At 48.6% G+C, this 27,461-nt stretch overlaps 1 protein-coding gene across 2 annotated transcripts in view; it reads left to right on the top strand.

The window, feature by feature from the left end:
- Positions 1-26,518, top strand: part of LOC117056153 (tumor necrosis factor receptor superfamily member 16-like) — a 43,594-nt gene extending 17,076 nt beyond the window's left edge. For both annotated transcript variants that reach the window (XM_033166322.1, XM_033166323.1), the window contains exons 2-6: positions 9,028-9,160; positions 10,223-10,606; positions 16,372-16,594; positions 22,817-22,962; positions 26,190-26,518. In XM_033166322.1, the coding sequence (XP_033022213.1) occupies positions 9,028-9,160; positions 10,223-10,606; positions 16,372-16,594; positions 22,817-22,962; positions 26,190-26,494 (1,191 nt within the window). In that variant the 3' untranslated portion in view covers positions 26,495-26,518. The remainder of the gene's footprint in view (positions 1-9,027; positions 9,161-10,222; positions 10,607-16,371; positions 16,595-22,816; positions 22,963-26,189) is intronic.
- The last annotated feature ends 943 nt before the right edge of the window (positions 26,519-27,461 follow it).

A 27,461-nucleotide genomic window follows, 5' to 3' on the forward strand; every position in this document is an offset into this window, starting at 1 on the left:
TTTGGTAAAGGCTGTTCTCCCATTGGAGCGCTCGCAGGCCAGTGTTTCCCAGTGGTCGGTGTTTATACTACATTTTTATAGATTTGCCTTGACACAGTCTTTGAACCTCTTTTGTTGATCTCAGGCATTACGCTTTCCATTTTTAAGTTTGGAATAGAGTAGTTGCTCTATTTAGGCATCCGCACAAAAATGACAGGCCCAACGAAGTTGACATTGAAGAATCATTGCTTCCACACTGGTGATCTTTGCTTCTTCCAGTACACTGGTATTAGTTTGCCTGTCTTCCAAAGTGATGTGTAAATTTTTTCGGACACACCGTTGATGGAATCTTTTGAGGAGTTGGAGATGGCGTTTATAAGTGGTCCACGTTTCACAAGCATACAGTAAGGTTGGTAGTACAATATCTTTGTAAACAAGCGTTTTGGTTTCTTTGCAAATGTCCCGGTGCTCAAACACTCTGCACTTCAATCGAGAGAAAGCTGCACTCGCAGAGCTCAGGCAGTTCTGATGTTGTATAAAGCAGTTTGCTATGTTTTTATGAAGCCAACCCTTTCCTAGAATTATAGAGTGGGGAGGGACCCCAAGAGTTATCTAGTCCAGCCCCCTGCAGTGTAGGAATCCCAGCTAATGCATCTATGACAGATCGCCACCCAAGCTTTGCTTAAATATGTTGTTGTTCAGTCGTTCAGTCTGAATTTGTTGTTGTTCAGTCGTTCAGTTGTGTCCAACTCTTCGTGACCCCATGGACCAGAGCACGCCAGGCACCCCTATCCTCCACTGCCTCCCGCAGTTTGGCCAAACTCATGCCAGTCGCTTCGAGAACACTGTCCAACCATCTCATCCTTTGTCGTCCCCTTCTCCTTGTGCCCTCCATCTTTCCCAACATCAGGGTCTTTTCCAGGGAGTCTTCTCTTCTCATGAGGTGGCCAAAGTATTGGAGTCTCAACTTCAGGATCTGTCCTTCTAGTGAGCACTCAGGGCTGATTTCTTTAAGGATGGATAGGTTTGATCTTCTTGCAGTCCATGGGACTCTCAAGAGTCTCCTCCAGCACCATAATTCAAAAGCATCCATTCTTCGGCGATCAGCCTTAAATCTGCTTAAATTCCAGTACATGTCCCAGTCTGGGGGGGACGGGACTGGTGCAGATAAACTCCATCTTCCTCCTCTCCCTTGACCCTTTTCCCAGCCTCCCTTTCCTCCTGTCTCTCTGGGCCCCTTCTGCTGATGAAGCAAAACTTCCAAAAGAAGAGACAGTCACAGGTGGTTTTGAGAGCCCCAGAAAAGCAGCTGGATCCAGCCATGCAGTTGTCTTTAAGGAACAGCTGGAGGAGTAAGGGGGAATCTCTCCTTCCCTCTCTCCTCCTGCTCGATATCATATCTCGTGACAATCTTGCGATACTAAGGTTAGTAGACCGGTGGGTTTTAAATTTAGGTGCAGCCAATGATTACCGATGTCCTACGCCAGTTCTGAAATTCAGCAGAGGGGAGTTTTAGCCTCCAAGCCCAATGAAGCATTTGGAACACAAGATGGAACAGGAAAAAAATTGCCTTAGGAACTTACCGTATTTTTCGCTCCATAAGACGCACTTTTTTCCTCCTGAAAAGTAAGGGGAAATATCTGTGCGTCTTATGGAGTGAATGGTGGTCCCTTGAGCTGAATTGCCCAGGGGCCAAAAGAGGATCGTGCTTTTTATTTTACAAAGAGAAAAGGGGTTTTTGAAAGGGCCCCTGCTCAGCTCCCTTTCAGCCCCGCCCTCTTGCAGAGGGAGGTGACATGGGACTGGCTGATTAGATTATCTGTCTGGAAACTGTAGAAAAGGCTCCCTTTCCTTTAGAAGCTGCAGAAATGTGAGTTGAACCCCATAAAAGGGGGGCTTTTCCTCTTTGCTTTTCCCCCTTTGCAAAAGGAGCTTTGCTTTTCCCCCTTTGCAAAAAAAGCTGCAAAACTTAGCTCATCCTCAAAAAAACAGGGTTTTTCCCTTTACAAAAAAGCTGCAAGACTTTTAGCTGATCCTCAAAAAAACAGGGCTTTTAGAGGAGGAAAACCAGAAAATTTTTTTTTCTTGTTTCCTCCTCTAAAAACGAGGTGCACCCATTTCCCACCTTTTCCTCCAAGGACCTCAAGGTGCGTTGCATGGTTTTTCTCCCTCTGCTCATTTAATCGCCACAACGACCCTGCGAGGTAGGTTAAAGCCGATAGGCAGTGACTGGGCCCCCTAAGTTTCCCAGTGAGCTTCATGAACCAGATGACCCTTGTGGTTCCTTCTAACACTCCGATTCTATGGCCACGTGGGGATTTGAATCCCAGTCTCCCAGGTCCTAGCCCGGCGCTCTAACCACTGCGCAACACTACCTCTCATGAAGACATGTACAAACAAACATTGGAAGGAAAACTATTCAGTGTAAAGCACAACACTGCAAGTGACATGTCAGGAAGCTATGCTGAAGGTGAAAAATGAGAAGGGACTTTCGGGGTTGGACTAGATGACACTTGGAGGTCCCCCCATTCTGACTTTACAGCTGTAGAGTGTATGTAGGATTCTATCCATCATCTTGCCTAAGAAAGAGCGAGCTGAAATAAAAAAGAGAGGTGATCAGGCACAAACGCAATGCCGTTAAGAATTACGTAAGAAATAAATTGCAGCCACACCTTTGAAAACCTACCTTTCTGTATTTCTCTTCTGACTCATCTACATTCCTGGGTTAATTTATCATTTAGTGCTAATTTCCAAATCTTAGCACCAAAGCTTTTAACTGAAGGGACCCTGCGATATCCTCAAAATACATTCTATTTCAAAATGCACCCCCCACACCAGCGACTTAATGATCAAATCTCTTGTGTTTTGAGGAGTGGTCTGTGTCACTTTTGAACATCAAGAGCAGAGTCAGCAGGCACAATATGGTCGGATACGTTCATGATAAATCGGAGGAATAGGGGGAATTACGCTTTTCCCGAAGTCTGCCGCCTTAGCACAAGTCCATCGCACGTGGAATAGCGTGCCTTGAACCCGGCACCATTGCCAGCAAAACGAGGAAGGGTTTTGCTAGATATGGGAGAGAAATGGCTCAGATTCCAATGCCGTCTATCGGACTGGGAGGTGATAGGATAGCCAACTTCAAAAATCTGAAGGGTTGCTACACAGAAGGCAGAGCGAGCTTGTTTTCTGCCTAGGACCCAAAAAACTGATTGATCAGAAGGTCAGCGGTTCGAATCCCCGCAACGGGGTGAGCTCCCGTTGTTCAGTCCCTGCTCCTGCCAACCTAGCAGTTCGAAAGCACGTCAAAGTGCAAGTAGATCGGGGTCCCCAAACTAAGGCCCGGGGACCGGATACGGCCCAATCGCCTTCTAAATGCGGCCCACGGACGGTCCGGGAATCAGCGTGTTTTTACATGAGTAGTATGTGTCCTTTTATTTAAAATGCACATCTGGGTTATTTGTGGGGCCTGCCTGGTGTTTTTACATGAGTAGAATGTGTGCTTTTATTTAAAATGCATCTCTGGGTTATTTGTGGGACATAGGAATTCGTTCATATTTTTTTCCAAAATATAGTCCGGCCTCCCCACAAGGTCTGAGGGACAGTGGACCGGCCCCCTGCTGAAAAAGTTTGCTGACCCCTGAAGTAGATAAATAGGTACTGCTCCGGCTGGAAGGTAAACAGCGTTTCCATGCGCTGCTCTGGTTCGGCAGAAGTGGCTTAGTCATGCTGGCCACATGACCCGGAAGCTGTACGCCGGCTCCCTCAGCCAGTAAAGCGAGATGAGCGCCGCAACCCCAGAGTCGTCCGCGACTGGACCTAATGGTCAGGGTTCCCTTTACCCTTTACCTAGAATCCAACCAGACTTTAGGACGAACTTCCTGATGGTAAGAAATGTTTGGCAGAGGAATGGACTCGGTGTTCAAAATTCACCAAGTGCATTTTGCTCCTGCATCTCGGCCACTTGCATCCAAGTGAAGATGCCTGGATGCCAGGATGGCACCTGACATCTCCACCATCTGGGGATCCTTGGATCTGTACTGTTTTCACACACTTAATACTTTGTTGTTCAGTCGTTCAGTCATGTCCGACTCTTCGTGACCCCATGGACCAGAGCACGCCAGGCACCCCTATCCTTCACTGCCTCTCGCAGTTTGGCCAAACTCATGCCAGTCGCTTCGAGAACACTGTCCAACCATCTCATCCTCTGTCGTCCCCTTCTCCTTGTGCCCTCCATCTTTCCCAACATCAGGGTCTTTCCCAGGGAGTCTTCTCTTCTCATGAGGTGGCCAAAGTACTGGAGCCTCAACTTCAGGATCTGTCCTTCTAGTGAGCACTCAGGGCTGATTTCTTTGAGAATGGATAGGTTTGATCTTCTTGCAGTCCATGGGACTCTCAAGAGTCTCCTCCAGCACCATAATTCAAAAGCATCAATTCTTCGGCGATCAGCCTTCTTTATGGTCCAGCTCTCCCTTCCGTACATTACTACTGGGGAAACCATAGCTTTAACTATACGGACCTTTGTCGGCAAGGTGATGTCTCTGCTTTTTAAGATGCTGTCTAGGTTTGTCATTGCTTTCCTCCCAAGAAGCAGGCGTCTTTTAATTTCGTGACTGCTGTCACCATCTGCAGTGATCATGGAACCCAAGAAAGTGAAATCTCTCACTGCCTCCATTTCTTCCCCTTCTATTTGTCAGGAGGTGATGGGACCAGTGGCCATGATCTTAGTTTTTTTGATGTTGAGCTTCAGACCATATTTTGCGCTCTCCTCTTTCACCCTCATTAAAAGGTTCTTTAATTCCTCCTCACTTTCTGCCATCAAGGTTGTGTCATCAGCGTATCTGAGGTTGTTGATATTTCTTCTGGCAATCTTAATTCCGGTTTGGGATTCATCCAGTCCAGCCTTTCGCATGATGAATTCTGCATATAAGTTAAATAAGCAGGGAGCCAATATACAGCCTTGTCGTACTCCTTTCCCAATTTTGAACCAATCAGTTGTACCAATTTTGAACCAATCACTTAATACTACAGCCTGTAAAATTCTATCAGTTCTATTTTATCTGCAAAATCGGAATGACTTTCCGGAACCAAAATGCTTTTTCTGTGCAGCCTGAGCAGGAGCAGGGAACAACGTTGTAGCTAATTCGTTGTCGCTTGTCTTCGCTTAATGCACCCCACTGCTCTGCTCACAGTTGTGAAGAATATTCTTATGTTATGAATGGTCCGTGTCGCCATTAAGAAAAAGAGGCAGGAATAGACCAATAGATATGTGGACTGTCCCTGGGTCAAGTGACTTTTCGCCTTAAGTTCTCAAAGTTCTTATCGCAGCTCAAGGTTGTCATCTGAAAGGACGCAGGCGGCGCTGTGGTCTGAACCACTGATCTTCTTGGGCTTGCCGATCGGAAAGTCGGCGGTTCGAATCCCCGCGATGGGGTGAGCTCACGTTGCTCTGTCCCAGCTCCTGCCAACCTAGCAGTTCGAAAGCACGCCGGTGCAAGTAGATAAATAGATACCGCTGTGGCGGGAAGGTAAACACCATTTCTGTGCGCTGTGGTTTCTGTCGCAGTGTCCCGTTGCGCCAGAAGCGGTTTAGTCCTGCTGGCCACAGGATCCGGAAAGCTGTCTTTGGACAAACGCCTGCTCCCACGCCCTGAAAGCAAGATGAGCGCCACAACCCCAGAGTCGTCCGCGACTGGACCTAACGGTCAGGGGTCCCTTTACCTTTCCCTTTACCTGTCATCTTAACTATCCTGATGCTTAACTGATAATCAATCACAGTCACTCATCCTTTGAAGAATTAGGCTTTAGTCTCGCCCCAAAATGAGGGACGTGGGTGGCGCTGTGGGTTAAACCACAGAGCCTAGGGCTTGCTGAACAGAAGGTCAGCGGTTTGAATCCCCACAATGGGTGAGCTCCCGTTGCTCGGTCCCTGCTCCTGCCAACCTAGCAGTTTGAAAGAACGTCAAAGTGCAAGTAGATAAATAGGTATCGCTCCAGCAGGAAGGTAAACGGCATTTCCGTGTGCTGCTCTGGCTTAGCCATGCTGGCCACATGACCCGGAAGCTGTATCCCGGCTCCCTCGGCCAGTAAAGCGAGATGAGCGCCGCAACCCCACAGTCGGAAACGAGTGGACCTAATGGTCAGGGGTCCCTTTACCTTGCCCCTAAATGGCACCAGACATTCTGTTTTGGTGACTGTAACCTTGGTTTAAAGGAGCCGTTTGGCACCTAGCTTATACAGTGGTAACCTTGGTTTACGAACTTAATCCATTCCGGAAGTCCATTCTTAAACCAAAGCTTTCTTAAACCAAGGCGTGCTTTCCCAGAGCAGCAGGGGACTCAATTTACAAATGGAACACGATCAACATGTTCTGCTTCCAAGGCAGAGTTCACAAACCAAAACACCTAACTTCCGGGTTTGCAGCGTTCTTAATCCAAGTTGTTCATAAATGAAGCTGTTCTTAAACCAATGTTCCACTGTATATCTGAGTTTCTCACACTGCATAGGATCATTGTAGTGATTAACTGAGGAGGCGACATGGAGCACTTACCCCTTGGAGAAAAAGATGGGAGATTAATGCAATTAACTGGCAAATTTCTAACCCTGATTGCAATTTGGTGCGCTTGGCATTTACTTGGCACTTACAAAGACCTGGATGACAGCTTGCCGGGTGGTCTTTGTGTCGGTAAGACTCGTATCTCTTTAAGGCTCCCCAGTCATTTGCTTTATCCCGGGTTAGCTCAAGGTCACAGTCTTGTGATTCCTAAAACTTTTATCAGCCTGCCAAAAGGAAAAAAAGGAAAAAACCGGGAGCCAGCAAGCCGAAGGTTAACAGTCAAAGTCTGAACACCTGGTTGCGGAGAGGTGGGAACTGCAGACTTTCAGGAGGAGAGGAGACCTGTCTGTGGGGCTAATCTGCTTGGAACAGGGCCGCCTTCTGTTTTGCAAACTCCTCCGAAACCTGCAAGCTGTTAGGAGATGGAGCAGACCCCCCCCCAGCCACCTCACAAACACACACACACACACACAAAACATGCTGGAGAACAGGATTCTCCTCTCGTGCCTCCTTGTTTTTCTGCTCTGCCTTTAAGAGGGCCTTGCAATAATTAAGTATCTCCAGATGCAAGGCTAGCCAATTAATTTTCTTTGTTCTTGGCTTGGGGGCAGAGGGAGGAGGAGATATTTCCAGGAGAGCCTCTCGCTGTTCAAGAGAGATGGAACGAAGCAAGAGAAGAGATATGGGGGGGTGTCTCTCCACACACACACACACTCCTCCCCCCAACTCTGCGTGTGCAAAAAAAAAAAAATATGGATCAGATCATTCCTTGTAACATGATGCGTCTAACTCCGAAAACAGAGGGGGAGTGACGGGGCAAGTTTAGGCTTAATTGGAACAGGGTTGGGGGTGTTTTTTGGACTCCAAAGCAAGCGGGGAGTGTCGGAATGGGGGCAGGATGCTTTTGCGTGGCAAAGAGCACAGGGGCGTTTTTGTTCCTCTCGCTCTCTCTCTCTTTGGGATGGAAAAAAGTTTGGCGTCTGCCAGCTGTGAGCCTTCACATTTGCAATCTCCTCTTCTTGCACGCTGCCTGTGTGGGGAGCTGGATTCCTTGGGTGGAGGGAGGGAGAGAGCCCCCCCCCCAGCCCACCCCACCCAGTTCTGGTCTGAGAGAGGTGTGTCGGTGTGTATCATGCCTGCATTCCAAAGTTTATTAATAGAGACCCTCGGGGGGTGGGGGGGGCGGAGGCTGGGAAGAAGAATTGCCCCACAGTCTCCACAAAGTTCAGGGGTTTGAGCCAAAGGGCACACGGCGAGATCGGTTAATCCTCCCGGCAGATCTAGGAATCAGCAAATTCCTGGATCCCAGGAAACCAAGGTCTTGCTTAAAAAAAAAGGAAAAAAAGTTGGGTTTGGAGGTTATTTTCCTGCAACTTCTTTGCACGCCGCATAGTTAAACCAGGGGTAGGCAACCTAAGGCCTCCTCTCACTCTTTCCCCCATTTTCGGCTGCCTCCCCACAGCTTCTCCCGTTGAACTCCCGCCTGCCTCCTCTCCCAACAGAGAGGCTCCTTCTCCACCTTCCCCTCCAACGCCCCCCCTCAGACTATCCCTCTCCCAATCCCCACTTTCTTCCTCCCTCAGAAACAGCTCCTTTCCTTTTTCCGCCAAAGCTGCTGTCTCCGCCCCCTGCGCACACACAGGGGTGGGGGCAGAATCCCCTCCCCAAGAACGGACGTCCCAGTAAAAGTACTGGCTCCCCCCCCCCGCGCACACAACCCCGCTTTCGCCTACCTCCCCACAGCTTCTCCCGTTGAATTCCCGCCTGCCTCCTCTCCCAGCAGAGAGGCTCCATGGTCTCCCTCCCTCATAAACAGCTCTTCCGTCAAAACTGCTGGCTCTGCCCCCCCCCCGCCCAGTGAAATTACCATCTGCTTTTGCGTCCAGTAGATGGCGCTGTTTTTGCCAAAAATCAAGTTTTTACCTGTCACAGGTGTGACATTTATGTAATATTTTTGCATAAAGACACTCCTGGATTGGAACGCAATGTTGTGTCAAAATTTCAAAGCAATCGGTCAAGGACTTTCTGAGATTTGAGGTATTGAACAAATGAACATTTACTTACATTTTACTTTAGCTGATCCTCAAAAAAAGGGCTTTTCCCTTTGCAAAAAAAGCTGCAAAACTTTTAGCTGATCCGCAAAAAAACAGGTCTTTTCCCTTTGCAAAAAAAAGCTGCAAAACTTAGCTGATCCTCAAAAAAACAGGGCTTTTAGAGGAGGAAAACCAGAACTCTATTTTTTTTCTTGTTTCCTCCTCTAAAAACGAGGTGCACCCTATGGAGCGAAAAATACGGTATTTCTGGTGGAAAATTGCAATGCAAAATTGCGGCACCCAAATACGGTCGTGAGAAAAAACGGGGTTTTCCTGGGACAATTGGGGGGGGGAGGTATGCCTTTGTGCTGTGGAGATGCTGGCCGCAGGCGTGGGACTTTATCCTGTTCCATTGGCCTGGCTCATCACATCCGCGCTTCTCGTTTTCTACCCTCTCTCCAGGTTTGGGCCCGCCAGCGCTGCGAAAACGGGCGCTTCACCTCCGCCGGAGATTGCTGCGACCTCTGCCCCCCAGGTTTCGGGGTGGCCGCTCCTTGCGGGAGCGCCAACACCAAGTGCGAGCCATGTCAAGAAAGTAAGTGGCAGAGGAATGATGATGATGATGATAATAATTTATTATTTATACCCTGCCCGTCTGGCTGGGTTTCCCCAGCCACTCTGGGCGGCTTCCAGCAAAATATTAAAATACAATAATTCATCAAATGTTAAAAGCTTCCCTAAACAGGCCTGCTTTCAGATGTCTTCTAAAAGTTAGAGAGTTGTTTGTTACCTTGACATCTGATGGGAGGGCGCCACCACCGAGAAGACCCTGTGCCTGAGCTGGACTGGCCAATGTCACAATTATTGGTAGCTGATGCAGCAGCTGCAACTGATTTCATTTATAAATTGGAGAAAAATTCAGTAATTCAACTTAAAAGGTGAAACTAATATATGAGATAGACTCATGACATGCAAAGCGAGATATGTCAAGCCTTTATTTGTTATAATTGTGATGATTATGGCGTACAGCAGATGAGAACCCCAAATTAACAATTTCAACTTTGGGGTTTTCATCAGCTGTGTGCCATAATCATCACAATTATAACAAGCAAAGGCTTGACACATCTCTCTTTGCATGTCATGAGTCTATCTCATATATTAAACTCCAGCAGCTAATGAAAACAATTGCTTACATAAATGGACTTTTCCGCGATATTCTAATTTTTTCGAGTTTCACCTTTTGTTCAAAACACCCAGAGGGCACCAGGTTGGGGAAGGCTATTCTGTGCGTTATATCATGGGCGGGCAAGCTTTTTCAGAGTGAGGGGTGCCTTACCTTCCGAAATCCACGCACCTGTGGTAGGCGGGGCCAGGGGGCGAAAGTAGGCGGAGCAACACATGGAAAATTCAACCCTTGGCTAGTTGTACACGGACTCGCACCCAGCTCTCTATTCTCCACCTGGGGAAGCAGGAGCTCAGGGAGGTTCGGTGTACAGGTGATAAGGGGTGTGGCCTGAGGAGAGGCCCAGGGGCCGGATAATGAGACTTGGGGGGGCCACGTTGGCATGTATAACCACGTACTCTTGCAGGAGGGGCTCCCGCCGGCTCCCTCCCTGCTCCATAGTTTTGTGATGCTGCCTTCCTCTCTCCTCCACAGGCGTGACGTTCTCCCCCGTCGCCAGCGCCACGGAGCCGTGCCGGCCTTGCGCGGTGTGTCCGGGCCATGCGCTGCCGCTGGGTGCCTGCACCCCTGCCCACGACACGGTCTGCGCCGCCAGCTGCCCCCGGGGGCATTACCTCCCTGCTGGAAACGGGAGCCAGGGCAACGGGCAGTGCCTCCCTTGCCAAGTTTGCCCCGAAGGCTACGGAGCTGTGAAGCCCTGCGGCTCCAGCGGCGACGCCGTTTGCCAGAGGTGCCCGGACGGCTATTACTCGGAGTCCAAGAGCTCCCTGGAAGCCTGCCAGCCCTGCCGGCAAGCGTGCGGCAAAAACGAGGTCATGATCCAGGCCTGCACCCCTCTCTCGGACACGCTCTGCATGGGTAGGTACATAGGCACGACGGGAGAAAGCTCAAGGCTGGTTTTATTTTTTACTTAGGGTGCCTCCCAGCCCTCCAGATTTGGCCAAAAATGTTGCGGCTTACACCTGTGCTCTACGTTTGGCACAAGTGAGCTGCATTAAGGCACACTTCTCACCATTGCAGAACCATGAAAGGTCCAGGATAGAATTTGTTTTATTCATTCGATCAAAATTTGTTTTTGTTTTTTTAAATAGTTTTTATTTGATTTTACAAATTCATTCACACTCACAATCACAAATAATAAAAAAATACACAAGATTATTCCGAATCTCAAGACATCCCTCCTTCTCTCTTTGGGTTCTTTAGGTCAGTGTTTTTCAACCACTAGTGTGCCGCGAGATGTTGCCTGGTGTGCCGTAGGAAAATTTTGTTTATTTGATTCCTATTCAAGAGAATTACTTTATATATAGTCAATATAGGCACAGAGTTAATTTTTTTAACATTTTCTAATGGTGGTGTGCCTCGTGATTTTTTTCATGAAACAAGTGTGCCTTTGCCCAAAAAAGGTTGAAAAACACTGCTTTAGGTAACTTATTTTATCTGCGTGTTGTAAAGGTAAAGGGACCCCTGACCGTTAGGTCGAGTCGCGGACGACTCGGGGGTTGCGGCGCTCATCTCGCTTTACTGGCCGAGGAAGCCAGCGTGCAGCTTCCGGGTCATGTGGCCAGCATGACTAAGTTGCTTCTGGCGAACCAGAGCAGCGCACGGAAACGCCATTTACCTTCCTGCCGGAGTGATACCTATTTATCTACTTGCACTTTGATGTGCTTTCAAACTGCTAGTGGGCAGGAGCTGGGACCGAGCAACAGGAGCTCACGAAAACTCATACCAAGAACAAACTTAGTTGGTCTCTAAGGTGCTACTGGAAGGAATTTTTTTTATTTTGTTTTGACTATGGCAGACCAACACGGCTACCTACCTGTAACTAAAACTGGAGAGCTAGCCAGCTTCTCCCTCACACACAGACTTAGAATGGTGCCTGCACGTTTTGCCTAACATCTCGGGTTCTACAGATGCTGGAAACTTCGAAGAAACAAATGCTGAGGATCTGGGTATTGCTGTTATTCCAGCTAGTAGAGCAACCCCCCCCCCCCGGTTACCCCCGAATGCACATACTTTAAAGATTATTTTATAGAGAAGATTGCACTTTTATAAGCCAAACTTGCACCCCCCAAAATGAGGTTCTTATTCCGAGTATTGTCATTTCTGTATAACTGTTTATTAAATTTCTTTCCTACTCCTCCTTCCTCTCCAAAGGAGCCTAGGGCTGCAGACAGCAAAAAAAAACCATACAGGTTTGGGTTTTTTTTAAGGCAAATTGAAACTTTGAAAACATTGTAAAATGTTCAGAACGCCTAAATATTCTTTAAATGCTCCTGTACGCTCAGTTGATGGTGTCAAAGGTTTGCCAGGAACATTATCGTTCAGCTGGAACAAGAACACCAAAAACACCTTATTCTTTTATATATATAAATTTATTTAGTTTTCAAATTTACAAGCAATCATCAAGCAACGAAAACAAGAAGAAGAATTCCATGAATTCCCATGGACTTCCCTTCTTCCCATCTGGATCAGGCCAGTATCTCATCTAGTCCAGCATCCTGTTCTCACATGGGCCAAGCAGGATTCCCAAAAAGCAGGATTCGAACACGGAAGCCCTCTCGCCTTCTGTGGTTTCCAGCAACTGGCATCCAGAACCATTGCTGCCTCCAACCGGAGAGGCAGAAAATTGCCACCCTGACCAGTAGCTTTCGATAGCCCTCTCCTTTATGAATTTCTTCTTTAAATCCTTGTTTTGGGCTACAACTCCCATCAGCCGGTCGTCGTCCCAAACACCTGGAGGGCGCCGAGTTGGGGAAAGCTCCGTGGAAGACATGTACTGTTTTGGGGGGACAGGGGCCGGGCAGGTGTGGAGGACTCCCTGGTCCTGAATGGGGTAACTGTGCCCCTGAAGGACCAGGTGCGCAGCCTGGGAGTCATTTTGGACTCACAGCTGTCCGTAGAGGCGTAGGTTAATTCTGTGTCCAGGGCAGCTGTCTCCCAGCTCCACCTGGTACGCAGGATGAGACCCCAGCTGCCCGCAGACTGCCTTGCCAGAGTGGTGCATGCTCTTGTTATCTCCCACCTGGACTACTGCAATGCGCTTTACGTGGGGCTACCTTTGAAGGTGACCTGGAAACTGCAACTAATCCAGAATGCTGGAGCCAATTGTAAATTGACTTTTAGATAGTTCGTAAACTTTAACCAGTCTTTGATGAATTTCTGGTCCCGCTGCTCCCGGATTCTTCCCGTCAATTTGTCCATTTCTGCATATTCAGTCAATTTCACTGTCCATTCTTCTTTCTTCGGTAATTCTTCGACCTTGAAAGCCCTAAACCCAGGGGTCAGCAAACTTTTTCAGCAGGGGGCCAGTCCACTGTCCCTCAGACCTTGTGTGGGGCCGGACTATATTTTGGGAAAAAATAATGAATGAATTCCTGTGCCCCACAAATAACCCAGAGATGCATTTTAAATAAAAGAACACATACTACTCATGTAAAAACACGCTGATTCCCGGACTGTCTGCGGGCCGGATTGAGAAGGCGATTGGGTTGCATCCGGCCCCCGGGTATTAGTTTGGGGACCCCTGCTCTAAGTGGCCTCGGCCCAGTATACCTGAAAGAGCGTCTCCACCCCATAGTTTGGCCGGACACTGAGGTCCAGCTCCGAGGGCCTTCTGGCGGTTCCCTCCCTGCAAGAAGCCAAGTCACAGGGAACCAGGAAGAGGGCCTTCTCGGTGGTGGCGCCCTCCCATCAGATGCCAAGGAAATAAACAACTACCTGACATTTAGAAGATGTCTGAAGGCAGATACCCTGTTTAGGGAAGTTTTTAATGTTTGCTGTTTTGTCGTGTTTTTAATATTCTGTTGGGAGCCGCCCAGAGTGGCTGGGGAAACCCAGCCAGATGGGCAGGGTATAAACAATAGATGATAATTGTGATTTTGCTTATTTGGGTATCCATCTTGCTGCTCCTGTAGGGAAAGTTTCCCCCGAGGGAGAGGGACGCCTGCGCCCGCCGCCGTGAACTTCGCTGATCTTGCTCTCCCGCAAGGCCTTTCAAGCTTTGTTCCAGAGCTACAGTTTCGTTTTTTTGTCTGCGAGAACAGAGTCTCCCTGGGTTGTGCCTAATCCACCCTTTGTCCCGGGCTCCATGTCCCTAATCCCACTCTGGCTGGCCGGCAGGGAGGGAGGGAGGGAGAGACCTGTCTCTCTCACACACATCTTCCTTGCTCAGCGCACCCTCCCCGAGCACCCTGCGGTCCTGAGAAGGCTGCGATCACTCGCGGTGTGCGGATGGGAGAGTTTTGGTGGGGTGTGGGGGGCCTCCGCGGCAAGATCGCAGAGCTATCCACGGCCGGCCCCCCCTCCCTCTGCACGTTTGTTTGTTCGACCTTTCGTCCCTCGCCGTTCGTTCGCCGCCTTTCGAAACGGCGAGCCGACGGGCATCTCTTGCTCCTGGCGTGGGGCTGGGGTTTCTTGTGTGTGTGGTTTGGCGATGGCGGGGAGGGGGGCGGGAAACAGGGCTGTGAACGAGTCCTGGAATGAGACAGGACCCTTGCGGGCAGGGCAGAAAAGAACAGCAGGGGGAACGAGCCTCCTACCGACAATATTGTAGGAATTATCCCTGTCGTTCCCCCTACCCTGAAATATATTCAGTTTTCCAACAGCACGTACCCATCTCTGCAAACCCCCCCCCTCTCCCAACTCAGCCCTGGTTTTCTCAGTCCCCTAAACTTGAAATTTATTAACAGCATTGAAAGAGGCTTTGCAACCAAGCCGGAATCCAGTGTTTCGGGGACAGGAGCAGCTCCTTGGCAGAGCAGCTGCTTTGAATGCAGAAGGCCCCAGGGTGTCTCCATGACAGCTGGAAAAGCCTCCCTGTCTGAAACCCCGGGTTGCTGCCAGTCCCTGCAGGCAATACTGGGTTGGATAGACTAAGGGTTTGAGTCACTGCTGGGGGCTGCTGTGAGGATATACGAACTAGGGATGGGCTCTGATACCAGTAGCTCAGTGGAACGGCAGCTGCCTTGCATGTAGAATGTCCCGGGTTCAAAACTTTGCATCTCTTAGGTAGAAGAATGTCAGCTGGCAGGGCCAGCAAATACTTTTTTTGGGGGGGGTCTCAGTTGCAGAGTAGCCTCCTTGCATGCAGAACACCCCAAATTCGATGTCCCCTGCTTCCCAAACATTTCTCAGGGCGTGGGATCTTCGGTCAAAAGCGCCTTTGCACTTTCCCAGTGAGTAGACCCCAAGTTGCTTCCGCAAAGGTGCGGCGATGAAGAATACCTTCCCGATCCCCAGACCCTGAATTCTGGCGGATGTATCAACCAAAGAATCCAAAAGTTGGAAGGGACTCCCCAAGGATCACCTAGACTTTGTCCCCTGCTGCATTTTATTCTTACAACAACCCTGCGAGGTAGAAAAGATTGATCGGCTCAAGGTCACCCAGCTCCTTTGGAGATGAAGGAGGGGGTAGGGAAGAAATGTAAGGAAAAAATACACAGAAATGAGAATATTCCCAAATAAGAACCTAATTTTTCAGGTGCAAGTTTTGCTTGTAAACGCGCAACATTCTCTATAAGTTAATCTTTAAGGTATGTGTATTCACAGCCGGGGGGGGGGGGGAGGAGGAGATATCCCTCCCTGCAGGAATAATTGCAATCTCCAGATCCTCAACTTTTGCTTTTAAAAAGGAGCAAGTTTCTAGCCTTTGTAGAACCCGAGATGTGAGCCAAAACATGTTGTTGTTCTATAGTTGTTTAGTCGTGTCCGACTCTTCGTGACCCCATGGACCAGAGCACGCCAGGCACTCCTGTCTTCCACTGCCTCCCACAGTTTGGCCAAACTCATGCCAGTCACTTCGAGAACACTGTCCAACCATCTCATCCTCTGTCATCCCCTTCTTGTGCCCTCCATCTTTCCCAACATCAGGGTCTTTTCCAGGGAGTCTTCTCTTCTCATGAGGTGGCCAAAGTACTGGAGCCTCAGCTTCAGGATCTGCCCTTCCAGTGAGCACTCAGGGCTGATTTCCTTCAGAATGGATAGGTTTGATCTTCTTGCAGTCCATGGGACTCTCAAGAGTCTCCTCCAGCACCACAATTCAAAAGCATCCATTCTTCTGCGAGCCAAAACATACACACACACTATCGCTTCTCGGCCTTTTGGCTAAGATAAAGTGTAAAACATACGCACACTATTCTAATCTTGTTACAGGTAGGTAGCCGTGTTGGTCTGCCATAGTCCAAAAAAAATAATAATTCTTTCCAGTAGCACCTTAAGAGACCAACTAAGTTTGTTTTTGGTATGAGCTTTCGTGTATCTGAAGAAGTGTGCATGCACACGAAAGCTCATACCAAGAACAAACTTAGTTGGTCTCTAAGGTGCTACTGGAAGGAATTTTTTTATTTTTTATTTTGTTTGTTCTAATCTTATTTTTGTGCGAAGCTCCATCCCCTATTTTAATGCTTTACTCCGGCTGCCACCCCAAAGATTCTTGCAGACCCCCTTTTTTTCAAACACAACCTTTGTCAACATGGTGGGCACACATGGCACCAGATCAACAGTGTTGTAAAGAGATGTGTTTCTTGTTGATCAACCTGCCGTTTTCAAGAGACAAAGGTTGTGTGCGTCTCCTGTCCCCCACTTAGGCCTCCACATTTAATAACTTCTTGCGCTTCTTTGTTCAGATAAAGAGCTTCAGATCCTGAAACGCACCAGGGGCGAGGCCCGGAAGGAGTTCCCCAAAAGGACGCCGCTCCTGGATTCGGAAGGCAGCCTCGCCCCCAACGCCTCCTCTTCGGAGTTCGTGCCACCGTTGGTCGAGGACAACAGCAAGAACATAATCCCCGTCTACTGCTCCATCCTGGCGGCCGTGGTGGTGGGACTCATTGCCTACGTGGCTTTCAAATCGTAGGTCTGGGGCACTCAGGGTGGGACGGGCGTGTGTGTGGGATTTTGGCAAGCAATGTGCCTTTTCGGCTTTGCAGGCTAGTGGTTGGAGCGCACTTGAGTGCAGAGCAAGCAGGAGTTTATTATTATTATTATTATTATTATTATTATTATTATTATTATTATTATTATTATCATTATTATTATTGTTATTATAATTTAGATTTAAGAGGGGGGTTTTTTGGGGCACGGCAGCTCAAAGCAGCTTGCAGCATTGGAAACAAAAAGAACGCCATGGGCACACATTAAAAGCAGCGTTAAAAAAAATCCCGAAAGGCAATTTATATATTTTTAAGCTACGTTAAAACATCGCGCCCACGCAAAAAGGCCATCGGTTAAAAGCCAAAAGGCCTGACCGGAAGGATAGCTCAGTTGGTAGAGCATGAGATTCTTAGTCTCAGGGTTGTGGGTTCGAGTCCCACGTTGGGCAAAATATTCCTTCAGTGCAGAGGGTTGGACTAGATGGTCCCTTCCATGGTCCCTTCCAACTCTATGATTCTGTGACAATTAAAAACAAACGACTTGCCTAATTCTCTTTTAAAGCCATCCAAGTTGGTGGACACCGCTGCCTCCTGTGGCAGGGAGTTCCACAGTTGTAACTACGCACTGTGTAAAGAAGGACTTCCTTTCCTCTCTCCTGAATCCTCCACCTTCCTTGGACGTCCATGAGTTCTAGCGCTATGAGAGAGGGAGAGAAACTGTTCTCTGGAGTGGCCCTGCCATCGGAAAAAGTACCCTTAGGCTGAGCCGGACCAGTTCCTCCCAGTAACACCAACACAAACTGGCAGCAGCTCTGCAGGGTTTCAGGAAGAGGACATTCCCGGCCCTACCATCCGGGGATGAACCAGGGACCTTCTGCCTGCAAATATCTGAACATCAGGAAGAGGAAACAAGCTGCTTTTCTCCTGCTCTGGAGGGCAGGACTCGAACCAGTGGCTTCAAGTTACAAGGAACTCGACATCAGGAATAACCTTCGGACAGTAAGAGCTGTTCAGTAGTGGAACAGTCTCCCTCCGGAGGTGGTGGACTCTCCTTCCTTGGAGGTTTTTAAGCAGAGGTTGGATGGCTGAGATTCCTGCATTGCAGGGGGTTGGATACGATTCCAGGATTCTACCCAATAAGCTCTGGTCCCAATAAGCCCCAGAGAAGGATTTCTCTGTGCCCAGGTGCTCTGTCGATCCCCCAGGCCGGCGAGGCAGCGACTTGGCCACAATAGGGTTGCAAAAAGACACACACACACACACACACACACACCCCGGCGGGAGCCGCAGCATTATCCGAAAATGTGGGGAGAGGCCGTCCCCCCCGCTGGGCCGGGTCTCGCCACTGGGGCCTATCGCCTGAATAGGATTAAGCCCAACGCTGGGATGCTCGGGCCCAGATTAGGCCAGCCTCTTCTCTCCGCCAGCCGGGGAGGCTGAGATTAATGGGGACTGGCTGAAAGGAAGCCCAGCCACTCGCTGTTCTATTGGGAAGGAGCAAAACTCCTCCTTTGTGCCGGCCTTTCGGGCGGATTTATTTCCCTCGGAGATGCCTCACCCCCTCGCGGGGCTCCTGCTCTTTATACATTCCTCTCACACCGGAGGACCACCAAGCCCAGCCCCCTCCTGCTGCTCGGGGCTCTATAGATTTGGCCGCCGGCCCCACAACTGCTCTCCCCTGGCTCCCTCAAGCCGGTTCCCCAAATCCGCCTCTTGCTTCTCATTTTCCCTCATAAATTAAGTGCGAGGTGACGCCGCCGGCCCCCCTGTCTTTGGCTCCCCAGCGGAGAGGAGCCGATTTTTTCCCACGCAGCGGTCAGTTTCCGACCCGTTTCCTTCGGCCCCCCCTGCACCCCGTTTCCTGGCATCGCCCTGTTGGACCCCCCAAAACACACACAAACACACAATGTCGCAGCACAGACATTTGCAGCAATGCCCGCCAGCTCTCCACGCGGCTTGCAAATTGCTCGGTGGTCTGCATTATTTACAAATCTTGGGGTTCTGGTCGCCTCACCTCAAAGCGGAGTTGGAAGAGGTTGGGAAAAGATGGAGCGGATCCTGCTGCGAGGAAAAGGACCGTTTAGAAAAAAAAGGCAAGGAAGGGGAGAGAGGCGTAAGATTGTGCATGACCTGGAGGTAGCCGACAGAACAAAAGCTTCCTTAAGCTTTCTTAATAGCAGTAGAACTCGTGGAACGAAGCTGAACGTTGGAAGGTTCGGGAAAGAGACAAGAAAATGCTTCGTCACACAGCATGGAGTTAACCTGTGGAACTCGCTGCCACAGGAGGCAGGGATGGCCACCAACCTATCTGACTGTAAAAGAGGATTGGGCAAATTCATGGAGGAGGAGAGGGCTATCGATGGCTAAGCTCAGCCCCCGCAGTCAGAAGTGTGGTTGGAGACTTCTTACGCTCGAATCCTGCTTACGGGTGCCCCATTCTTTTAGGACTAGTTTAGAAAAGAATTTTTTTAAAGCTTCCGTTCCGTTCTTCCAAGATTGTGTTCTCTGTTCCCCCCTGCCCATCCCTTTCCCCCCTTTTAAGAAAGATTCCCAAATGTATTACGGAGATGCCAGGAAAGAACAAAGAGGGGAAACAAATGGATTAAATGAAAAAGAAAAACTGAATGTTCCCAACTTTAGTGGGCTTCCTTCCCATATATATATAAAAAATAGTTTGCTTTTTAATTAAATCAACACGAAATAGCACTACGCAGGCAAGTGATCAGATAGGGTGCCCTCACCCAGATTCTGGCGTTGAGACAATAACGTATGGGGTTCTTAACCCAGACGACTATTTGTATAGAAGGTGAAAAGCAGTTTATGTTAACCAAAAAGTAATTATTGGGGGGGGGGGAATCCCCTTATTATGTGCATGGCCAGAAATGAGCATAGAGGACAATCCCCACTTTCTATAAACCGTTGCAAGTGCTCCCCAAATTACCTTGAGCCGAACTTGCCCTTTATCTCCTCGTCTGCACCCCCAGCCGGTTTCCTCCCCCTCTCTCCTCCTTTCCTGCCAGTCCCCCCCCATCCCCTCCTCCTCCTCCTCCTCCTTCCTGACCCAGCTGTTTCCCACTCTGCCACCGCAGAATTCCTCCTCCACGCCCCTTCTCTTTCCGCCAGCGTTTTCTGGGCCATCTGTCTTGAGATGCCAGCAGGGGAGAGAATTGATGGCGGCTTATTATCCCAGACTTGGAGGGCCTGTGGAGAGGAGAGCAAGGGCTTCTCTCCCCCCGCCCCCCGCCCCCAGTCGCTGGCAGATGAGCTTGAGGACCCCCCATCCTGGAAGCTGCCTTAAACCATGCTCTATCTTCTTCTTCTTCTTCTTCTTCTTCTTCTTCTTCTTCTTCTTCTTCTTCTTCTTCTTCTTCGTCTATCACTCGTAGCTGAGTAAGATTGTCTTCCATAAACACGGTTTTAACAGTGAGTCCATGATAATAATAATAATAATAATAATAATAATAATAATAATAATAATTTATTTGTACCCCGCCCATCTGGCTGGGTCTCCCCAGCCACTCTGGGCGGCTTCCACCAAACATTAAAATACATTTAAAATATCACAGTTTAAAAACTTCCCTAAACAGGGCTGCCTTCAGGAATTTTCTGAATGTCAGGTAGTTGTTTATTCCCTTGACTTCTGACGGGAGGGCGTTCCACAGGGCAGGTGCCACTACCGAGAAGGCCCTCTGCCTGGTTCCCTGTAGTTTTGCTTCTCGCAGTGAGGGAACCGACAGAAGGCCCTCGGAGCTGGATCTCAGTGTCCGGGCTGAATGATGGGGGTGGAGACGCTCCTTCAGGTATACAGGACCGAGGCCGTTTAGGGCTTTAAAGGTCATAAGTGACTCTGGAGGCCAGTTCTGGACCCACACGTCCTTCCACAGTGGGGACATAGGTTTCCAGGCGGGAGTTGACCCCGGTGTGGATTTGCCAAGCGTGCCTTCCTCTTAGCACGTTTCTCCCTTGCGTCCTGAGTTCGAGTGTCTCCAAAGCCCATGACGCCTTCAGTACAGGCTGTTCTCCCATTGGAGCGCTCGCAGGCAAGTGTTTCCCAATTGTCGGTGTTTATACCGTATTTTCCGGCGTATAAGACGACTGGGCGTATAAGACGACCCCCCAACTTTTCCAGTTAAAATAATAGAGTTTGAGATATACTCGACCGCAGATTCTCCACCGGGCGTATAAGATGACCCACAACTTTTGAGAAGATGTTCCTGGATTAAAAAGTAGTCTTATACGCCAGAATATACAGTACAACATTTTTAAAGATTTGCTTTGAGAGAGTCTTTAAACCTCTTTTGTTGACCACCAGCATTACGCTTTCCATTTATTAAGTTAGGAATAGAATAGTTGCTTTGGAGGATGATAATTGGGCATCCGAACAACATGGCCAGTCCAACGAACTTGAAGTTGAAGAATCATTGCTTCCACACTGGTGATCTCTGCTTCTTCCAGTACACTGGCATTAGTTGGCCTGTCTTCCCAAGTGATGTGTAAAAATTTTCGGAGACACCGTTGATGGAATCTTTCGAGGAGATGGAGATGGCCATGCTCTGTATTGCCAGCACTGGTTGGCAGCCGCTCGGAAAGGGTGTCTCTCCCAGCCCTCCTTGGAGAGATTGGGGACCTTTGCCGCTGAACCGCAGCCCTTCCCCATTACTAGGAATATAGGAAGCAGCGATATTCTTAGGCCATTGGGATTAGGATTGCCGGCACAGACTGGCAGCGGCTCAGGAGGGATTCAGGTAGCGGGAATCGAACCAGAGACCGTCTGCACCAGGGTGGATTTGATTTAAATCAAATCAGATTTAAATCACTAGTCAGTAAGGCTTGATTAAAATCATATATTTTTTTACAGAAAGACTGGTATGATCTTAATATTGACAACCAGATGAAGGTTTCATTTTTGGAATAATGAATTTTCAGAGTCGTTTTTACAGTTACATCAAAAATTACTGATTTGGTTATACTATTAGAAATAGATAATTATGAAATTATGGTGAGGTTTAATAAGTTAACTCTTTACATTTGGACAACTTTTCTGCTGTACTTTATTGGAAGGAGAAAAAAACAATCATTTCCTTAATAACAATTTAAACAATTTAATTAACTAAAACAATAACATTGTAGCATATGTATCCACGTTTGTTAACTGATGTGGTTAAACAATTTTTTTTAAAGAAACAACAGCCAGGCTGAGTTTTATCACACATGAAAAACTTAAAACAAATCCTTATTTCCTGATGAATAGCCTTTGGACCATAATGTAACTTAAATAGAAAACTATATTTAGAAAGATTTTTCCTCCAAAAGCATTTTATTTTTAAAGTCCGATTTAAGTTAAAAAATAATTAAATAAATGTTATTTTATTTTATTTTAAATCATTGGTTTTTATTCACCCTGTTCTTCACGCAAGTCTGATTCTCCCCCACTGAGCCACAGCGCTTTCCTAGTTGGGGGTCCTCAGGGGGAGGCAGAAGAGATGGGTAGCTTTCATGGGGGACGGGTTGGGGGGAGAGATCTAGGGTTCAGCTCTTCCCTGCTCTGTGCCCCTTGCTGGTAGTGGTTAAGAGCGGTAGACTCATAATCTGGTGAACCGGGTTCGCATCCCCGCTCTTCCACATGCAGCTGCTGGGTGACCTTGGGCCAGTCACGCTTCTCTGAAGTCTCTCAGCCCCACTCACCCCACAGAGTGTTTGTTGTGGGGGAGGAAGGGAAAGGAGAATGTGAGCCGCTTTGAGACTCCTTCGGGTAGTGATAAAGCGGGATATCAAATCCAAACTCTTCTTCTAACTGGATGTCCTAAAGATGTTTCGGACTACAACTCCCATCAGCCCCAGCCAGTTGTCATCCAAAACATCTGGAGAACACCAGGTTGGGGAAAAGGCTGGCCTAGATAGCTATAACAAGTCAGTCTACAATAGAAGGGTGTAGAAGGGGCTGGTGTAGTGGTATAGTGGTTAAGAGTGGTAGACTTGTAATCTGGTGAACCGCGTTTGCATCCCTGCTCTTCCATATGCAGCTGCTGGGTGACCTTGGGCTAGTCACACTTCTCTGAAGTCTCTCAGCCCCACTCACCTCACAGAAGGGGGAGGAAGGAAAAGGAGAATGTGAGCCGCTTTGAGACTCCTTCGGGTAGTGATAAAGCAGGATATCAAATCCAAACTCTTCTTCTTCTTCTTCTTCTCGGCACGATTTCAGCTGGAGCACATGCAAGCAGAAGAAGCAGCTGGCCAAGGCCCGAGCGGGGGAACTGGTGACGTCCCCGGAGGGCGAGAAGCTTCACAGCGACAGCGGGGTCTTCCTCGACACCCACAGCCTGCAAGATCAGCACCTTCCCAAGAAGGGTAAGGCGCCCCCAGGGTTTCCTCAAGCACAAACGGGGCGGCGTGATTCATGGCTGGCGCACTGGCAGAAACGGGCGAGGGCTGAGGCGTAGCGAGGACAGGTGGTACCCGGTGGGGGGGGGCGAAAGGTCCCCCTCCTTTCGTCTTATAACTTCTTCGTCCTCTCAATTATTTAATAATAATAATAATAATAATAATAATAATAATTTTATTTATACCCCGCCCTTCCCCGCCAAACCGGGCTCAGGGTGGCTAACACCAATAAAATCACAACGAAACATAAAACAATTCATTAAAATACAGATTAAAACACAATTTAAAGTTTAATTTGGACTGCAGCCTCATTTTTAAGTAGCCCACCAATCACACCAAAAGAATGAAACATCAGGGTTAAACTGAACTAACAGGGATTTCTGAAGTGAATCCAACCTCCCACTTATCCCTTTAGCCTTTCTGCAAACCCTCTAGCACTCGTGGGGTTTTTTTTCCTTTTTTTATAAAATAAAAGAGAGTCCCTTTCCAGCACCAACGTGGCCAGGTACCCTTTTCAACTCTAGGCTAAAAATGAGACTATCCCTTGTGTCCACAGTCTGAGGGGTTCAGCCACTAGAAATTCCCCTACTGTAAAAGCTCGCCTCTTCCCTGAGGTAACTTTGTGACACCCTGGGTCTCTTTCCCTATTTCGCCCTCTCAGCGCACCTTGAAGTCACACCCTGACCGTTCCACTCTGGAAGGAAATTTTGTCTTTTTAATGAGTGTCCACACAAATGAGTTTGCTGGAAAATAACACAGACGACTTTCTGATTGGCACTTTTAACGATGGAAATTTATTTGCTTAAGATCGTAATGGTTGCATTAAGGTTTCTTTGCGTACCAGCTTAGTTTCAGTGGTAATATCTTTGTTAATCATATAATAGATAACCTTACAAACAACTAGCCTAAACCTACTCTCCCAGACCTACTTTTCAACCACCCCGCACTCCCCTCTCCCAAGCGCCCACTCAACTGACAAAATGGCTGCCCATTCTCTCTCTAACCATTCAGCCGCCCTGCCCCTCAAGGAATGTTCCGTCAGTTCAACCTGAAGCCTGCGTTAACCCTTGATGGGTTGGGTTGGAAAGGATAGAACAAACAGTGTAAAAACGTCACACACACACACCCCAACATCGACGGCTCCGGGGTAGGCTTGGGAGTCACGGGCGGCATGCTGAATGTCACACACACATACCCAAGGCCAGTGCCGGATTTACCGTATAAGCTAAACAGGCTATAGCAAGCACCCCCAAATTTGGCCCTCCAGGTGTTTTGGGACTACAACTCCCATCATCCCTAGCTAAAAGGACCAATGGTCAGGGGTGATGGGAATTGTAGTCCCAAAACACCTGGAGGGCCGGGTTTGGGGATGCCTGGGCTATATAGCTTAGGGCCCCACTCTCTTGGGGGCCTCCGAAAAATTGAAAGCAAGAAAAAACTGGGTGTTCATTGCCAAAATATAAGATGAAAAACAAATAAAATGAAACCTACACACAGCAACAGTGTTTTGTGTGTTGTGTAGGCTCCTATGGTGTAAGTCATGGGCCCTGCCTGCTAGCCTGCTCCCTAAAATATCACTGGTTTGCTCCTTTCTATATATAGGGTGCCTACGTTCTGCATGGACTGGTTGCGCGGCCACATGTGCAAATGGCTTGAGATACCTATGAGGTCCATAAATTACCATACAGTATAGCATATATTCAACACAAAAAACAGCGACAGTTTGTTGTTGACAAAGGACAGCTGGACATATAAAGGGCCCCATTACCTTCCGTAGCTTAGGGCCTCATCAAACCCAAATCTGGCCCTGCCCTGGGCACGCTGCCCACCCACGACACCCAAGCCTCACCCAAGCTGTCAAAACGAAGGGGAAGGCAGCTGGCAAACCTGCGCCATTTTGCTGCGCCACTTTGCCAGAAGCCTCTGGGCGCAGGCGTGGGATTCAGGACCTTGGAGACGCCGGCCTTTCCTGTAGGACTCCATTTCCCATCAGCCCCTCCAGTGAGTCTGGGTCAATGGGAATTATAGTTTGGCAACACCTGCAAGGCGCCTGGTTACGGATGGCGCCAGATTCCATTCTGGCAAAGCCGGAAGGATGTGGGGGACCGTTGGCTCTCTCAGCTACAACGCCCTGCAGCTCCACCATGCGTGGCCAACAGCCAGGGATGATGGGAATTGTAGTTCAGAACCAGATCAGCGTTTCCTTGTTGGATTCAGAGTTACTCTGAGCCCGGGGTCAAGCCAACCCTCACAGGGCGTGAGATAACGCCGCTCCTGTTTCCGTTCCTGCATTGCACCAGGTTGGAGTCAATGATCCTTGGGATACCTTCAAAATTCTACATTTCTGGGATTCTAAGAGCTAAGAGACCACTCTATTTTTGTAGACCTCCGTCAAAATGAGCCTCTTTACACAGCAGCATTTGTCATCAAAGAGATGTACAGCTAAGCTGAGACTGGTTATTTTTAGATTAATATTTTTGTTTTTTATTAATATTTTTGTTTTAATGTTTGAATTATAAGTCACTTTGAAATTGCATCCTTTTTGGTTTTTTAAAGGCACAAGTAAGTCCAATAATTTTGGCTTATTTCAAATTTCAAATTTATATACAGACCTTAGAATGAAACAATATTTTTTGGGTGGGTGTGTGTGAAAACAGTTTAAAGCGGCTATTCAAAGCATTCAAAAAATAAAACCGGCAATAAACCGAAAGCGGATCAAAATGCAGATCAGCATTTCTGAACCTCTGGGTTTTGCTTGCTTAAATAAACTTGTTTTTAGCACAGTTACAGGTGGGTAGCCGTGTTGGTCTGCCATAGTCGAAGCAAAATAGGAAACAAAATAGGAAATTCTTTCCAGTAGCACCTTAGAGACCAACTGAGTTTGTTCTTGGTATCTGAAGAAGTGTGCATGCACACGAAAGCTCATACCAAGAACAAACTCAGTTGGTCTCTAAGGTGCTACTGGAAAGAATTTCCTATTTTGTTTCCTATTTTGTTTTTAGCAGGCGCCAAAAAGGGTACAGTGAATGTCAATAGGCAGGGAGTTCCAAAGATTAGATGCCACCACAGTCTTTGAACGGGTATTATGTGGCACCTGTAATGGTGCCCGTTCCGCAGATCAAAGCGGTCAGGGGGGCATATATTAGTGATATCCTCTCTGACCACCACCCCCCCTCTCTCTCCATGCGAAATAGCGCACAGGATTGAACCCCGCCTTTACGCGAACCTGCCGCCCCACAAGCAGGAAGAGGTGGAGCAGCTGCTGGAAGCCCCCGCCCACGGCAAAGACTGGCGCTGCCTGGCCAACCACCTGGGCTACGAGGAGGAGACCGTCGACGCCTTCGGCCGGGGGGAGGCCCCCGCCCACACTCTGCTCTCCGATTGGTCGGCCAAGGAAGGGGCCACGCTGGAATCCCTCTGCACGGCCCTGGCGGCCATCGAGAGGGCGGACGTGGTGGAGAACTTGAGCGCCCCCGCCGAGGTCAGCTCCGTGGTGTGATGGGGGGGGGGCCGGACCTGCTGGCCCAGCAGGTGGACTGACTTAGGGTTACGTTTGTTTCTTTGTTTCTTTGGGTTTTTACTAAAATGGGGGGGGGGAAGGCCGCGGGAGGGGACGGGAAAAAGAAAGGGCAAATCAGGGATAGGGACGTTGGTTTTTACTGTAAAAAGGATTTCTTAAAACACATGGAAGCTTGAGCAAACGGCAGTGGACATCGTTGGGCCGCATGAGCACCGATGGATGAAAATAATAATCATTTTACGATTGGTACCCCACACATCTGACTGGGTTGCCCCAGATGACCTGCAGGTACAAGGAAGAGGCTTCCTCGTTTGGGTCTACATGCGTGTGTTTGTGCTGGGGGGGGGGAGCAGGCATGTGTGGCTTTCTCTTCCCTTTTAGCAAAAGATTGGACTCAAAAGGGGTTTTTGTACTCTCTGCGCCTACTATTTCTGTTGCAGGTGAGCTGGATCCCATTTCTTTACGTCTCCAGGACCACCTTGCAGGTGTTGCAAATCTTGTCCTTTTTAAAATAATAATAATAATCCCCAAACTTTTACTATTTCAGTTGTTTTGGTTTACTGTGTTTAATAATAAACAATGAGATGTTTTAAATCGTGATGGATGGGGAAGTGTTCCCAGGTGGTCTTGAGGGTGGCAGTCTCACCATACCCACTTTTAACCTGATGAGAGTGGCAGACCAAATCAGCTGGAGGGCACCAGCTTGGCAAAGGCTGCAGCCACCTATGAGACGTAGACAAGGTGGTTGGCACGTTGGCACTGAGCAGGCAGTTGATCGGATATCGAAGGGATGCCGAGAGCGGGTTGCAGAATTGAACGGTGGGTCATGCAGGAAGGAACATACCACACCTGCACGGTCCAGATCATGGGTCCATTTAGATCAATATTGTGTACTCTGACCGGCAGCAGCTCGCCAGGGTTTCAGGCAGGAGACTCGCCCGGTCTT

This window comes from Lacerta agilis, chromosome 12, assembly GCF_009819535.1.
Source record: "Lacerta agilis isolate rLacAgi1 chromosome 12, rLacAgi1.pri, whole genome shotgun sequence".
NCBI classification, from domain to species: Eukaryota; Metazoa; Chordata; class Lepidosauria; order Squamata; family Lacertidae; genus Lacerta; species Lacerta agilis.